The sequence below is a fragment of the Jaculus jaculus genome, chromosome 4 (genome assembly GCF_020740685.1).
Source record: "Jaculus jaculus isolate mJacJac1 chromosome 4, mJacJac1.mat.Y.cur, whole genome shotgun sequence".
In the NCBI taxonomy this organism is placed as follows: domain Eukaryota; kingdom Metazoa; phylum Chordata; class Mammalia; order Rodentia; family Dipodidae; genus Jaculus; species Jaculus jaculus.
Genome location: NC_059105.1, coordinates 17,924,902 through 17,942,469, shown reverse-complemented (window position 1 = coordinate 17,942,469; position 17,568 = coordinate 17,924,902). Strand labels below are relative to the sequence as shown.

At 46.4% G+C, this 17,568-nt stretch overlaps 1 protein-coding gene across 3 annotated transcripts in view; it reads right to left on the bottom strand.

Annotated features, from left to right (window-relative positions):
• Armc9 (armadillo repeat containing 9) overlaps positions 1–17,568 on the bottom strand; it is a 183,580-nt gene that overhangs the window by 37,630 nt on the left and 128,382 nt on the right. For all 3 annotated transcript variants that reach the window (XM_045147325.1, XM_045147327.1, XM_045147326.1), the window contains exon 20: positions 328–432. In XM_045147325.1, the coding sequence (XP_045003260.1) occupies positions 328–432 (105 nt within the window). The remainder of the gene's footprint in view (positions 1–327; positions 433–17,568) is intronic.

Genomic DNA, 17,568 nt, shown 5'->3' with positions numbered 1-17,568 from the left:
CAGTCTTCACATGGATTGCCACCCAGAGACAAACGGCTAACTGGTGATGACCGTTACTGTGGATGGGCAAACCACAGACACTGTGAAGGTTCCTGGCACCTTTTCTTCATATTTCTCCCCTAATCCCATTTCTGTAATCAGCACGTCTGTGACAGGCCTCTAAGGCCACCATGCACTTCAAGGTCATTGAAAGCTACTGGCTGATACAGACCTTTTCATAAGTTCATTATCATCACAAGCCGCACTGAGCCCTGTGCTACTGAACATGTTAAATCATGCCTGCCCATCTGTCCCTGGGTTCCAAGATCACCTGCATGTGGCACTTACTCCCAAATACTCTGTGGTCAGAAGCTTCTCTCCTGAGAGTTCTCCGAGCTGGGGCTGGATCAGTTCGTCTTTGTCCAGGTCGGCTTCCATGATGTCATGGTCTTCCTGTTTCGAAGGAGACAGAGGTGAGCGCTCAGGACACTGGCCATGATGTCCCAGGATGTGCAGCTGCAGTGACACATAAGGCCTTGGCCCAGACGCCACCTGTCTCTTGCTTATGAGCCTTCCATGAGGACGAAGGGAGAAGGCTAACGGTCCCCGGGGAAGCTGCATGCGCAGGGAGCACAGGAGGCACAGTGGCCCTTCAGCGGCTGCTCCTCACCTGTCCTCACACTTGTCTCTTGGGAGATCAAGGGACCAGTGAAAGGTCAAAGCAGCCAGACCATAGCTAACTGTTAAGCACTTCCACACACGCAGGCCTTTTGAGGGCTGTAACACTATTCATGACAGACCTGTTCCCTAAGAGTTTATAGGTAATGAGGTTAAACACTGTCTTGGCTATAGAAGTGAGATGACGAAGGGAACATCATTTGGAAAATGTCACAGCAAGACACACACTGCTGTGGCTCTGGGGTCTATCATTTCAGCAGTCAACCTGTGGCAAAGGAGGCGACCCTGCTAAGGGGAAAGAGAGGGTGTACCTGGGGGGCTGAAAGGTGAAGTCCCACCAGAATGTTTGAGCAGAGCACCTAACGTGTACAGCCTGGTTCTGTGGAGGAACAACACTAGCCCAAGGAGGCAGCTGGCACAGTCAGTCATCTTGAGAACTGCAATGACTAGACACCCAACAAACAGCAATATTGGCAGTGGACTCAGCAAAAGAGAAGGGTTGTTTTGCTTCAGGGTGTGGGTAATGGATGTATCTTCCTCATTCTTTCACTAAGTACAACAAAAACAAAACCCTGGACACCATATATGGAATACACACAGAAGGGCTGGAGAGATGGCTCAGCAGTTAAGGTACTTGCTTGCAAAGCCTGACAGCCTGGGTTCAATTCCCCAGTACCCAAGTAAAGCTAGGTGCACAGGGTAGTGCATTTGTCTAGAGTTCATTTGCAGTGGAGAGGACCTGGCAAGCCCATTCTGTTGTTTCTCTTTCTCTCCTTGCAAACAAATTAAAAAAAATTTTTTTTAATGCTGGGTATGGTGGAACACACCTTTAATCTTACCACCTGACAGGCAGAGGTAGGAGGATCGCCATGAGTTTGAGGCCATCCTGACACTACATAGTGTATTCCAGGTCACCCTGAGCAAGAGCAAGACCCTACCTTGAAAAAAAACAAAACACACACACACACACACACACACACACACACACACTCACTCACTCACGCATGCACAGGGGGTTGGGGGGGAAGAGAATCCTGAAAGATAGAAAAGGAAGAACAGCTAGGAGTGACAGGAAGTGAGCTCCTTGGGATTTTTACTTCCCTCATATCTCTCAGACTTGGAGCTGCAGATGTTAGCAATCAAAAAAGTCAATGATAAAGAACTATGTGAAAGAAAAAGATGCATAAACCTAACAAAATATAGGATGTATATGCTAAGAATTATCAAACTAATGAGCTAGGCACGGTGGCTCTTTAACTCCAGCACTCCAAAGGCTGAGTGAGGTAGGTGGTTCATCTGAGTTCAAGGCCAGCTTAAACTACAAAGTGAGTTCCAGGTCAGCCTGAACTAGTACAATGAGACCTTGCTTCAAAACACAAAACAGTGAGAACTAGAGAGATGGCCCAGGTTCAATGCCCCAGTACCCACAGAAAGCTAGCTGTACAAAGCAGCACCCATGTCTAGAGCTCCTCTGCAGTGGCCAGAGGTCCTACTGCACCCATACTCACTTTTTTTTTTCCTTCTGAGGTAGGGTCTCACTCTAGCCCAGGCTGACATAGAATTCACTATGTAGCCTCAGGGTGGCCTTGAACTCATAGTGATCCTCCTAGCTCTGCCTCCTGAGTGCTGGAACTAAAGGCAGGCGCCACCATGCCCAGCTCATACTCATTTTTGAAATATATATATAAAATTTACTTTTACTTATTTGAGAGACAGAATAAGTGTGCCAGCCTCTAGCCCCTGCACACGAACTCCAGATGCATGAGCTATCTTGTGCATCTGGCTTATGTGGGTTCTGGGGAATGGAACCTGGGTCCTTTGACTTTGTAGGCAAACACCTTAAGTGCTAACCCACCTCTCCAGCTCACATACTCACTCTTTATGCCTCTCTCTCCCTCAAATAAGTAAATGATAGGACCTGGGAAGATGGCCCAGTGGTTAAAGGATCTTGCTTGCAAAGCTTGCTGGTCTGGGTTCAATTCCCCAGTACCCACACAAAACCAAATGCACAAAGTGGCATATGCATTTGCAGTTTGTTTGCAGCAGCACACCCATACTCTCTCCCATAAATCAATCAGTTAACCATGGTGGCACAGGCCTTTAATTCCAGTACTCAGGAAGCAGAAGTAGAAACTACACAGTGAATTCCAGTTCAGCCTGGGCTAGAGTGAAACCCTACCTTGAAAAACCAAAACCAACCAAGCAAATAAATTAAAAAAAAAAAAAATTCCAGCATAAAACTAAAACCATCATGAAACCCACCATGCTGGGCCCCTAGTGGCTTCTCATAGGATGGCCCTTATCAAGATACACCAACATAAGTATTCAAAATTATGTGAACACACATGCTAAGCTCAGGGGAGCAGGGGGATGGTCTTCCTCATGCACTAGGGGGCATCAGCATTCAAAAGACAACAAAATGGTCAATGAAAGGAATCAAAGCTGTAAGTAAATGGAGAAGCATACCTTTTCATAAATTATAAGACTCAACACAGTTAAGATGTCAATATTAGCCAGGTGTGGTGGCGCACGCCTTTAATCCCAGCACTCGGGAGGCTGAGGTAGGAGGATCGCCGAGAGTTCAAGGCCACCCTGAGAATACATAGTGAATTCCAGGTCAGCCTGAGCTAGAGTGAGACCCTACCTTAGAAAACCAAAAAAAAAAAAAAAAAAAAAAAAGTCAGTACTCCTCAAAGTGACACCAAATTCAATGCAATTTTTATAAACATTCTAGTTTTTTTTGTAGCTATATATAAGATTATTCTAAAATTTATATGGATACGTGTGGTAGTTAGAATTAGCTATCCCCCATAAACTCATGTGTTCTGAATGCTAGGTCCCCAGATGTTGTCAATTTTGATGGAGGTGTTGTTAGGGTGGGCTTATGGGTATTAGAGCCAGCTCCCCCATGCCAGTGTTGGGCACACTCTCTTGCTGCTGTTGTCCACCTGATGCTGGCCAGGAGGTGATCAGCCTCTGCTCATGTCACGTTTTGTCCTACCATCATGGAGCTTGCCCTTGAGTCTGTAAGCCAAAATGAACCCTTTCCTCCCACAGGCTGCTTTAGGTTGGGTGCTTTATGCCAGCAATGAGAAGGTAACTGCAACAACAGGACAAATGAAATTTTAAACATATTTATTTACTTGAGAGAGAGAGAGAAATAGGACGAGTAGACGCTCCAGGGCCTCCTGCCATTGCAAACAAACTGCAGATTCACGTGCTATATACTTCATGCATCTGGCTCTGTGTGGGTCCTGGGGAATCAAACCCAGGAAGTCAGGCCCAATAAGCCATCTCTTCAGCCCAGCCAGTGAACTTTGAAAGGGAACAGGCGAGGATCATTCTACCTCATTTCAAGACTCACTAGATAGTTCTGGTAATCCAGACTGTGTTGCTTGAATGCCGGGCTCCTCCCCGGCGGGCAGGTAGTCCTGAGGAGGGACAGACCCGCTGGTTCCCCCCAAGGGGTTGAGGAGAAGGGTGGACGTCGGACGACTCAGAACCTCTCCTAGTCACCGGAGAAAAACCACACTGAGTCGGGAGTCTTGTGGAAGCAGGAACTCACAGGAACGCGCTTTATTGTTACAAACAGTTGCCTATATCATGTTGAGAACGAAGGCGGGAATTTTAGGATGGGGGAAGAGGTAAGGGCCAATAGTAAACTGTGACTATTGAAATGATAATTCCAATTCCTGCGCAGAAGTAGCAGGCAAGAAGCCACTGGGCATCTTGCTGAGTCCTAGCTGGCCAGAGACAGGTCGCCAAACTTTAGCTAGGCTCAGGAAGTTCTACTAGGCCTCATGCCTGGGCCTCTCAAGACCCCACACTTGAAGATGGTCAGTCATAGATTAATGGAACAAACAAACTGAAACAAACCTGAGTTGGGGGTCCTCACTATGTTGCCCAGGCTGGTCTTCAGTCCCTGGGCTCAGGTAATCCTCCTGCCTGAGTTTTCCAAATAGCTGGGACTAGAAGAACATGTTACTCCACCCAGTTAGCTCCTGACTGGTTTCTGACAAAGGAACAATGTAAGTGATATGGTAAACTATGTTGTTTAGGAAATAAGAGGGGAAAAAAAAATCACATGTTCAGTACAAATGCAATTTTTTTGGCCCTGGGCATTTCTGATTTGGGATTGGTTGAAACCTCAGATAGACATGATGTGTCAACTGTATGAGCTGTCACAAGGTTGTGGATGGTCACATGCTTCCTGAACAGTTCACAAGGGAATAGTGGGAGTGTGTAGTTCTCTTTTCTTGTCCCTGCCAAGACCCTTCAACATCATATTGTCCTCTGCAAAGACTGCTGACCCCATGGCTGCCAGGAAGCAGAGTGAGGAAGGGGCCAGGGTGGGACAGTAGTTCTGCAGGACATGCCCACAGTGATGACCCTCCCTACTCCAACTAGGACCCACCTTCCAAAGTTTCTACAACTCCTCAAAATAGCAACACCAGCTGAGGATCCAAGCGTTCAATACATGAGCCTATGGGGGACACTGCACGTTCAAACCCTCACACCAACAGTAACCAGAAATTATCTTGAAATGAGCACAGCGTAGTCACATCTGCAGAACAGTGGTTTTTCTTTCTGTTGGAAAGTTTATTCTAGCCACTGGGCTGTTGGGTATACAAAGGATCAGTGGACTGCTTAGTCTATCAAAAAACATTGTCACTAGGGGTGTAAGACAGCCTGGGGCTCCACTCCAAGACTGCACAGCAATGTAACCTGACTATGCATGTGTTTGTGATGTGTGGTGTGGGACCTGAGAGTTGACATTTGTAATTAAGAATGGAAGGAACACACCTGTTTTCCTCAGCCAGGACCAGTAAGGAAAGTGGAAGGATCTGGCGAAGTGCTGCCATTGTAACTGCTGAACTTTGTGGATTTATTGCTATTCAATAAAATCCATCGTTATGGAAAGACACAACATGTTTGTCTGTTTCTGGCACAGCATGCTTATGACTGACTTGATGGGGACTTCTTTTTTGTTTGTTTTGTTTTTTTCAGGTGGTGTCTCACTCTGGCCCAGGCTGACTTGAAATTCACTATGTAATCTCAGGGTGGCTTTGAACTCACAGTGATCTGATCCTCCTACCTCTGTCTCCCTCATGCTGCGATTAAAGGCATGCACCAACGCACCCGGCTAGGATTCTTTTTTTTTTGTTTGCTTGTTTTTGTTTTTTTGAGGTAGGGTCTCGCTCTAGCCCAGGCTGACCTGGAACTCAACTGGGTAGTCTCAGGGTGGCCTCGAACTCATGTCAATCCTACGTTTGCCTCCCAAATGCTGGGATTAAAGGCATGAGCCACCATGCTTGGCTTTAAGTATTTTTATTTATTTATTTGAGGAACAGAGAAAGAGGGGAGAGAGAAAATGGGCACACCAGGGCCTTTAGCCACTGCAAACGAACTCTACATGCATGCGCCATCTTGAGCATCTGGCTTATGTGGGTCCTGGAAAATTGAATGTGGAGTCCTTTGGTTTCGCAGGCAAGTGCCTTAACTGCTAAGCCATTGCTCCTGCCCTGCACAGGCTTTTTCAATTCAGCCCATGATGCTCTGCAGGAGAGCCCTGTTTCTGAGGTGTGGGGAGAGGGCAGATGACTTGCCCAGGTCTCACAAGGTCAGGGTCTGGTGCCTAGGTGACTGACCTCAGCAGGGCACAGGGAAGGGAGGAAGAGGAGAGGGCCCTGGCCCGTGATCTGGAGTCCACAGGTTCATTCCTCTCTTCCCGGCTCTTGTCTAATGACAGGTAGAAGTCTAACCAAGATGTGGGCTCCAGTCCCGGCCAGGAGCTAGCTCAGGTCCAGACTTGTTCTTTACAGTCAGGGCGACTACCAAGAACTAGGGCTCCCCCCATGCTGAAATCTCTCTCCGAGCTCTGAGGGTAATGCGACCCGTGAGCCTCTACCCGCAGTCCCCTCTGGGATGGTTACGTACGATGTATGCTATTGCTTGGCTTAGAGTTGAGTTTATCAAAATAGCAACTTCTTAGTGATCAAATAGCATGCATTCATTATATGACTATTTGGGGTAGCAAGCTCTACAGTGAGTGGCAGGCATCGCTGGCCCTGGATAGGGTTGCACCTCTTCCCTAGGGAATAAGCATTGGAGGCCCTTGCTGGAAATGAGCATGTGAATCACAGTATTGGTGACACACCGCTTCCCTACCAGGAGGGAAACTGAACCCCTAAGAAACAAAACACATGCGCACATTCCATCTCAAAGAGAAAGGAATGGTCAATGGCTGACCTCAGTTAATGCCAGCAGAGGTGTTTCTTTACCCTGGACAACAAGGACATATGTACTTCACTTGCAAAACAGCCTATACACACCTGAACTTGCCAACAGCACTTTATTTCTTTTTTTTTTTTTTCCAGGTAGGGTCTCACTCTAACTCAGGCTGACCTGGAATTCACTATGTAGTCTTAGGGTGGCCTTGAACTCATGGCGATCCTCCTACCTCCGCTTCCTGAATGCTGGGATTAAAGGCATGTGCCACCATGCCCAGCTCTTCTTTTTTATTTTTTGAAGCAGTGTGTCACTCTAGCCCAGGCTGACTTGGAGCTCATTTTGTAGCCCAGGCTTCCCTCAGGCTCATGGTGACCTTTCTACTTCAGCCTCTTTTTTAAAAACATTTTTTGATCATTTTTATTTATTTATTTGAGAGCGACACACAGACCGGGGGGTGGGGGGAAAATGGGCGCGTCAGGGCCTCCAGCCACTGCAAACGAACTCCAGATGCATGTGCCACCTTGTGCATCTGGCTTACGTGGATCCTGGGGAATCAAGCCTTGAACCGGGGTCCTTAGGCTTCACAGGCAAGCGCTTAACCGCTAAGCCATCTCTCCAGCCTCTACTACAGCCTCTTGAATGCTGAGAATAGAGGCGTGTGCCACCACACACCCAGGTCCAACAGTGGTAACTTAATGACATGTGGTTATTTCCAAACAAGTTATTAAAAGATTTAATATTCAGTCAACTTCATTAAATTAAAAAGTTAGCCAGGTGTGGTGGTTCTCACCTTCTATCCCAGCACTTGGGAGGCAGAGGTAGGTGGATTGCCATGAGTTCAAGGCCACCCTGAGACTACATAGTGAATTTCAGGTAGCCTGGGCTAGAGAATGAGACCCTACCTTAGAAAAACAAAATAAGAAGTTAAAGACTTTAAAAAATATTAAAATTTGCCAGGCATGGTGATGCACGCCTTTAATCCCAGCACTCAGGAGGCAGAGGTAGGAGGATCACAGTGAGTTTCGAGGTCAGCATGGGCCTACAGAGTGAGCTCCAGGTCAGCCTGGGCTAGAGTGAGACTCTACCTCGAAAAAACAAAAAAGAGAAAGTCACAAGTGAAGGCATTATTTTTGTTGGAAACATCAGGTAGGTAGTTATGGCACAGTGGGGGAAATCTTGGTTATAGATTTCAGGTACTATCTAATGACATTTTTAGTTCTAATCACTCAGTCAGCCTTGCAGAATCTTTCACATAGGTGTGACTTTTTCTGGGAACTCCAATTCTCAGCCCGATGCACCTATGTGGGTTGGGTACCTTACTTGAATGCCAAAGGAAAGCATACTGTGTTTAAAAATCCATTCTGTGAAGTAGGGAAGTGATGAATAAGGAAATGCTTCAAGAAGAAATGCCTCATTAGGGTGGGTCTTAAATACCATTGTTAAAGGAATTTTACTAAAATTACTGCCTTTATGTACTTGGGCAGAATGCATCAGATTACTAGGGGCAGAGCTCAGTGATAACTATTTGCTACAAGAATTAAGAATGCCTCAGAAAAAAAGGGCTCTTGAGTTGAGATGAATCTCGATGCTCTAATACAAAGCTTCCCCATCGCAGCGCTGTGATCTCATGACATTGCAAGATTCTGAGCTGGAGGCTTTAGATACTTAATACTCCAGACAAACCCCGTTCTAAGCAATGGGCCTGAAAGCAAAACTAAGGTTGACTACTCAATGCATTTGAACACTCAGATTCTTGCTGATAAAATGTAGAGAGCAGAATGTACCCAAGTGGTTTCACGTATGACAAGTGAAAGAATCCAGTGTGCCTGCTTCTTGAAAGAACTATACGACTTTGACTACCAGCAGTTTAAACTTGAGACAGTGTCTCAGCAGTTCTCAGCAAACTGTAAACCCCACTCTTTGTCAAACCACGGGAAAGCCTTCCACATGGGAGAGCAAGGGTGGACCAAGGTGAGCAGGCTTGGCAGGTGTGATCTGCAGGCTTTTCCCGTGCATGGGGCCCTGTCTCCACGTGTACCTTTCCTCCTGAGCCTGTGCCCAGTTGTGAGTGGGCTCTGAATCCTTGAGGGCTAACTGTAGTACCCGGTTTCTCTTGACATCACCTTCCTCATTTACCAAATGACAGCTGGACTAAGAAATAGAAACCAGAGATTAACACCCTCACTTTCTACTTAAGAGTCTGTTGCTTTAGTAGTTAAAATTAACTCAGTTTTACAGTGTTAATAAGAAGGATTTTTTTTTTTTGTTGTGTTTTACAAGGCAGGGTCTCACTCTAGCCCAGGCTGACCTCCAATTCACAGGGATCCTCCTACCTCAGCCTCAGTGCTGGAACTAAAGGTATGTGCTGCCAAGACCTTGCCAACAATAAATTCTTTAAATACTGCTTGAGACCCAGTGTGGTGGTGCGTGCCTTTAATCCCAGCATTTGGGATTAAAGATCGAGGCCAGCCCGAGACTACAGCCCGGGCTAGAGTGAGACCCTAGCTCAAAAAACAAAACAAACAAACAAAAACCTGCTTGATTTGCTTGCTTAATTTTTTTTTCTTTCTGAAGTCTAAGTAAGAAGAGTAAGAAATGTGGAGATGATGTTCAAGACGCCTGGGAAAAGCAGGGCCTATCAATGCATTTAATACCATCAGAGGTGACCTGGAGGCTTGACAGGATTGGAAGAAAAGTACAGAAGAATGCTTCCATGAGGTGTTTTTTTTTTTTTTTTTTAATGCAAGAGAAAAAGAGAGAGAGAGAGAGAGAGAGAGAGAGAGAGAGAGAAGACAACTCATATGCCAGGGACTCTAGCCACTGCAATTGAACTCCAGAAATGAGCACCACCTTGTGTGCATGTGTGACCTTCTGTCACTTTGTGCATGTGGCTTATGTGGGACCAGGAGTTGAACCTTAGCCTTCACAGGCAAGTGCTTTAACCACTAAGCAATCTCTCCAGCATATGTAATATTTTGTTGACCCTCCTCCTGCTGTCTCCTGCCCCCCCCCCCCATGCCAGGCACTGAAAAGTATTTTGTTTATTTATTTAAGAGAGAGAGAGAATGGCAGATAGAAAGAAAGGGCACAGCAGGGTCTCTAGCCACTGCAAACTCCAGACAACCTTGTATCTCTTGCATCTGGCTTATGTGGGCACTGGGGAAATGAACTTGGATCCTTAGGCTTCACAGGCAAGTGTCTTAACTGCTAAGCCATCTCTCCAGCCATAAGGTTGTGAAGGGTGAGGAACCTGAACTGGGAGGATCTATAGATACCTCACCTGGTATCGACCAGAGTGCAAGGGGCGGCTTGATCACAGATCCTTTCACACAAGGACCCTAGGCGAGTCCGTGTCCCTAGGGCACTGGGCAGATGGTTAGCCTGTTAAAGGACTGCAGAGGGCTATCATACACATTAGTTGGTGTAGTGCTTGCCTGTATGCATGAAGCTCTGGGTTTGAGGTCTGAACCCAGTACCACATGAACTAGGCATGTTAATGCATCCTGTAATCACAGCACTTGGGAGGTAGAGGCAGGAGGATCACCCTTGGCTACATCATGAGTTTCAAGCCAGCCTGGGATACATGAGACCCTGTCTCAAAAAAGGGGGGGCTGGAGAGATGTCATAGTGGTCACAGTGTTTGCTTGTGAAGCCTAAGGACCCAGATTTGATTCCCTAGTACCCACATAAGCCACATGCACAAGGCAGCACATATGTCTGGAGTTTGTCTGAAGTGGCTGGAGGCCCTGGTGTGCCCATTCTCTCTGACTCTATCTGCTTCTTTCCCTCTCTCTCAAATAAATAAATAAATAAATATTTTTTAAATGACTCAGTTTTACAGTGTTCATGTATGAGTGTGATCTGTGCATGGGTCTTTTGTCGCTGCAAACTACTGCCCGATGCACGTGATGCTTTGGAGGTAGGAGGCTACAGAACTGAAGGGGAGCTGGCAGGCTTTGCAAGCAAGTACCACTAACCATGGAGCCATCTCCCTAGCCACATTACAGTGTTAATTAGCTCACAACAGGCAGCAAGGGGCTGGAGAAGAGGCCTTGCAGACTGTGGTTGCTCCAAGAGTTCAGAGAGTGTAAGTCTTCAGGACCAAGGGTCTCCCATCTGGGCAAGAGCTGTACCTGGTCAGGACTGAGGGCGAAGGAGCTCTGACTTCCTAGGTCACGTGACTGTTCTAACGTGGTGGTTACCAACGCCGCAGCTCCGAGGCCGAGGCATGCCTGGAAACTGCAATGTCAAGCGCAACCAGGGGCCAAGGAAGCCCAACTTCCCAGGGCTAAGGGACCTGGTACCTATGGCCTGCCCCTCACTGCTGCCCAGGACCAAGGGAGACAGAAGCCAGAGAGCTGCACTTGCTTGAGGGGCCTCTCCCTTCTCACCACCCGGCTCTGGCCCTGCCATCCATTGCTCTTGGTTCTCTCTGGCACAAAACGAGCCCAACAGAGAAGAATGTGTAAATAAGACTCAGGCTCCCAGTCTAAACTGGTACTTTACATGGAGTATTATTTTCTTTTTTTGAGGTAGGGTCTCATTCCAGCCCAGGCTGACCTAGATTTCACTATGAAGTCTCAGGGTTTGAACTCAAGGTTTGAACTCCTACCTCTGCCTCCCGAGTGCTGGGATGAAAGGTGTGCGCCACCATGCCTGGCTGAGTATGTGCTGGTTTGAAAATGAAGTCTCCCCATCAGGCTCATATACTGAATGCTTAGTCCCTAGCTGGTGGCAATATTTTGGGAAGTTCTGGGAAGAGCCTGCTTGAAGGAAGCATGTCACTGGGATGTATCTTTCAAGTTTATTCTGGTTCCTTGCCTTCCTGTTTGGTGTGTGACAGCCTCCTCCACATGCTCCTGCCATGGTGCTATTCTGCTTCAAAATGGACCCAGAATCAATGGAGCCTGAAGCCAACTAACCACAGGCTGAACCTTCCGAAGCCACAAGCCAAAATATATCCTTCCTCTTCTAAGCTATATCAGGTATTTTCTTACAGTGACATGAAGGTCACAAACTGTTTCCTGGGGTCCGCCCAGCCAACAACCTAATGACAAAGGACTTACTATTCCCACTTCATAGATGAGAAGACTGAGGATTAGTGAGGCCGCCCAAGGCAACACAATGATAAACTGCAGGTTTACACAAGTCCTAAACATCTGACTACTGCCTCCTTTCTCTGTATTTAGATTTAGCCACCTACTGACTTGACATTCAGCATGTTCATCATGTCCCTGTCCTTTTCTAGGGTGTTGGGGTAGGGCTGAGATGCTCCCATGCTTGGACCTTCTAATCTTGGAATGAGAAAAAAGACAGTATGTTGACCAAATGACGTGAGACAAGAATTTTACCCAAGGCTCTAGTGACCTGTACCCATAAGTTGACCCACTAGGATTATAGCTATCAAGGATCCAAACAGCATCCTTGTCTTCAACCTACCTCTTCCCTCACCTCTGCCCAACAACCTTTCTGGATTAGACTCCTGTATAGCTCCAAGAGAGGACCAACAGTGGACACATACAGGAAGAAAAGATAGGAAGGAAATGATCGCTACTTGTGTCCACTATAGGTCACAGATTAGTTCACCCATCTCAAAACATTTTGATCATGACTATTTCTTCCTGTTTTCACAAAGAAGGGAACAAAGCCATGGTGTGTCAAGCATGAAGGCAGATTAGTGTCTCACTGAGTGGAGCCTTGAATACCACGAAGAGCACAAGAGACTGTTCTGGGCGAAGGGTTCAGTCTCTTTGAAGAGCAACTTGGCAGGATCTAGTGAGGATAACTTACTCCCCTGGAGCCAGTGACTAGATGTCCGGTGTGAACTACAGAGAAGCACACATAGCTCGCACACTTGTGCCTTGTGCAAGCACACACAGAGCAGGAAGCATTCAAACCACGCTGAGAAAAGCCCAGGAAAGGAAGGAGGAACACAACATTTGTTCTTACAGCACAATACCTGTGGCAGGTAAACAGATGAACTAGGGCAGAATGTACTAACATGAATAAATCTGTAATGAGTCTGCTAAATGAAGAGATGGTGAGCCAGGCATGGTGGTGCAAGACCTTAATCCCAGCACTCAAGAGGCAGAGGTAGGAGGATCTCTGTGAGTTCAAGGCCAGCCTGAGATTGCATCCAGGTCAGCCTGGGCTAGAGGGAGACCCTACCTCAAAATAAATAAATAAATAAATAAATAAATAAATAAATAAATAAAGAAAAGAAAAGAAAAGAAAAGGAAAAGATGGGGAACAATCTATAATATACTATGAATGCATATGTGTCAAGTAGAAACCATAAAACAAGGGCTGGTGGTGTTACTCTATGGAAGAGAGCTTGCCTAGCATTTGTAAGGCTCTAGACTCTATCCCCAGAGCTACAAAACAATACCACACATGAGACTATAAAGATACTGTGGGGCTGGAGAGATGGCTTAGCGGTTAAGCGCTTGCCTGTGAAGCCTAAGGACCCCAGTTCAAGGCTCGATTCCCCGGACCCATGTTAGCCAGATGCACAAGTGGGTGCACGCATCTGGAATTTGTTTGCAGTGGCTGGAAGCCCTGGCATGCCCATTCTCTCTCTCTCCCTCCTTCTCTCTGTCACTCTCAAATAAATAAATAAAAATAAACAAACAAAAAAAAAAAGATACTGTGAATGCGCAGACTCATGGAGTTCATATATTAACTTCAGGATAGTGGCTAATTCTTGTGAGCGAGGGTGACAAGAGGAGGAAGGGGTAGAGTTGGCTGTCCCATTATATAACTCCGGTACTTTCTGGGACGTTTAAAGATGTTCCTTCAGTTAAAGGTTTCCAGATCACATCTGTGTGGCCCTCTCACTGCTTGAAGAAAATGGTCTGCGGAGCTGGGCGTGGTGGCGCATGCCTTTAATCCCAGCACTCAGGAGGCAGAGGTAGGAGGATCACCGTGAGCTTGAGGCCACTCTGAGACTACATAGTAAATTCCAGGTCAGCCTGAGCTAGAGTAAGACCCTACCTCAAAAAAACAAAAAACACAAAAATAAAATTAAAAAAAGGTCTGCGGGCCATATGCATGGCAGGCTTAGAAAGGCTGGTGGCTGGGGATCAGTGCAGAGCAGTGTGGAGGCTTAGACCAGGATGTGGACCGGAAAAGGAAATGAAAGGGAAGATGCGAGCATTTTCAGAAGGGTGAGTCACAGGATGGGCTGTTGTGCTGTCTGGAGGATGACAGAATGAGAAGAGGCATTTTAGCCATTTGAGGACATGTGTACCTGGGACATGTGACATAGAATTACAGGTGAGATGCCAGGTGAATGCTGCTCCAGCTTATAGGACTAGGTAAAGGGCCCTTTGGAGAAAAGGACACATGTGCAGGGCAGTCAGGACCCGAGACTACCCTGGTTGATGTCTGGCAACACACAAAGGCCTCCTCAGCCTAGAGGTGCTTGAAGGTTATAAGGCTGCCTGGTCCCAAGCCTTGAGGCTAAGTCCAAATCCCACAAATACCGCAGCCCAGCCAATGACTTTCTGAACTCACCTAGCCGTTTTAGCTCTTACTGTAAACAGTTACCTTCTTGTTGCTGGGACAAAGCACCTGACCAGAAACAGCTTATGAAAAGTTTTATTTCTGGCTTACAGGTTTGAGGGGAAGTATCATTGTGGTGGGGGTGCATGGCGGGACCAGATATCGTATCAGCAGGAAGGAATGAGAGTGAGCTCGCTGGGTGGGGCAAGTGGAGCCTAGCCACCCCAAGGCCCGCCCTCTCCCCCAGCAAGGCTCCACCAGCTGGAAATTAAATGTGAAATTTGATCACAAACACATGAGCCCAAGAGGGACATTTACATTGAAATCATCACAATCAGATGGCACTCGTAATTTTAAAAAATTCCAGAGGAGGGGCTGGGGACATGGTTCAGTGGTTAAAGGTGCTTGCTTATAAAGCCTACCAGTCTGAGTTCAATTCCCCAGCACTCGTGTAAAGCTAGATGCAAAAAGTGGTGCAAGCTCCTGGTGTTCAAGTACACAAGGGCCTTTAACCACTGAATCACCTCTTCAGCCCAGCCTGTTGTTCATTTGCTGCAGCAAGAGACCCTGGTGCACCCCCCGCCCCTCCCACGCCCACACCCATACAAGAATGTGTATACACGCTTGTAAATAAAAATTTTTTTAATGCCAGAAGAGCCGGGTGTGGTGGCGCATGCCTTTAATCCCAGCCCTTGGGAGGTAGAGGTAGGAGGATCACCATGAGTTGGAGGCCACCCTGAGACTACATAGTAAATTCCAGGGCAGCCTGGACTACAGTGAGACTCTACCTCAAAAAACAAAACAAACAAAATGCCAGAAGAGTGTATCACGTCTCAGTTAATAGCTTCTCACGTCTCTCTCAGAATAAAAGCTGATGTCCTCCCAAGGCCTCAGGTGATGATCTGACCCCATGCCCCATTCCCTCCCTTCTTAGTGGACTTGATTTGCCTTAACTTCAGAGCCTGAGCATTCACTCTTCGCTCTGCTCTCCACAGGGCTCCCTCTTCTCCTGCGCTAATGTGCTCCAAAGCACCATACAGACTGGACACACTGGATTCCCGTTTGCTAGAGTCTGCTTTCTCCCTGCAGAATACCTGCTGCTTTGCTTATTTTTATCTCCCTAGGGCTTGACAGTTTTTAGTCATAGGAACATGATTAGGTTATGCAGTTCCTTTTTATAGAAATACTGTAAAAAATGTGACTCATTTATAAAAAAAAATCATTTCAGGAGATTGGAACAAAACCAGTGGCAGGTCACAACTTAACAAATGTTCAGGCTGGGAATGGTGGCACATACCTTTAGTCCCAGCACTTGGGAGTTCACTGGACTGCTGGGGAGATGGATCAGGGGTTAAAGTATTTGCTGGCCCCATTTGATTCCCTAGAACCCACGTAAAGCCAGATGCACAAAGTGGTGCATGTTGTCTGGAGTTCGTTCACCGCTCTGCCATGTTCAGATTCTGTCTCATGCAAATAAATAAACATTTAAGAAATGTTCAGCTGGATGTGGTGGCATACGCCTTTAATCCCAGCACTGTGAGGCAGAAGCTGGAGGATCACCATGAATTTGAGGCCTTCCTTAGACTACATAGTGGATTCCAGGTCAGCCTGAGCTAGAGCGAGTCCCTACCTTGAAAAACAAAAACAAAAAATTTTTTTAAAGCTGGGTGTGGTGGCACATGCCTTTAATCCTAGCATTTGCAGCACTCAGGAGGTAGGAGGATCATCATGAATTCAAAGCCACCCTGAGACTACAGAGTGAATTCCAGGTCAGCCTGAGTTAGAGCAAAAACCTACCTAGAGAAAAAAACAAAAACAAAAACAGGGCAGTGTCACCACATTAGACAGGTCTCTGCTGTCATGCTAGGGAAATTCCCATCTGTTTAGGCAGTGAGACTTCACAGCTTTGCTGGCTAATGGTGTGGACTTGGTTGAGGGTTAGTATCAGAGCAGGTAGAAATGGAAGGGGATATCTGCATGCAAGGAGAGCTACAGAGGGAATGAGATCTTGGCAGCTTCACATGTCTTATGACTAAGTCTCGGATATATGCAGGAACCCGAGGAGCCCACAAAAATGGAAAGTCTGGGTAAACTTGCAAATTTTCTGTGCTTGTAACACATTTGTCAATCCATATGCAACTCACATGGAGAACGTAGAAATCTTACTGGCATGAGGTGTCTGAACATAATCTTTGCCCCAATTTCTGTCTGTCAGCTAAACTATGCAGAGGTAATGTTAAGACTGGGGAAAGTAATAAGCAGAGAAAACAAGGGCCATATATTACAGGAAACAGATTTCTCAGTTTAAGAAAAGGCAAGTTGATCAGCCATGGTGGTATACATCTGTAATTCTGGCACCTGAGAGGCCAAGGCAGGATAATCTCAAATTCAAGGTCAGCCTGGGCCTACATCATGAGTTCAAGACCAAACCTAGTAAAACGTCTAGACCTTGCCTAAAAAGCGAAAACAAAACTGTGGTGGTTTGAATATAAAACGCCCCTCATAAGCTCTTGTGTTTAAATCCTTAATGCCCAGCTGGTGGCCCTGATTTTAGGATGGTTGTAGGACCTTTAGGAGATAGTCTTGCTAGAGGAAGTGTGTCACTGAGGGTGGGCCCTGATGCTTGACAGCCCATCACCACTTGCAGTTCTTTCTCTCTCCTTCCTGTGTTGGTGAAATGTGACACAAACTTACTGCTCTTGCCATGTTTTTTGTCTACGAAGGACTCTACTCTCTGGATTATAAACTGAATTAAATCCTTTTCTTTCCATAAACTGTTTCAGCTGGGTATTTGTGATGGCAACGAGAAAGTAACTGATACAAAAACAGTAACAACAAAAAAACAAAAACAGGGGCTGGAGAGATGGCTCAGGGGTTAAGGCATTTGTCTGCAAAGCCTAAAAACCTAGGTTTGATTTCCTAGTACCCATGTAAACCAGATGCACAAAGTGGCACAGGCGTCTGGAGGGAGTTCGTTTGTAGTGGCTAGAGGCCCTGGTGTACCTACTCTCTCTCTCATCTATCTACCTGCCTCTTTCTCTATCTCATAAATAAAAGAAAATGGATAGCACACAGCATTTTTTTCTTTTCAAAAAATTTTTTAAATTAACAACTTCCAGGATTATAAAAAAAAGCCTATGGTAATACCCTCCCTCCCCCACTTTCCCTTTTGAAACT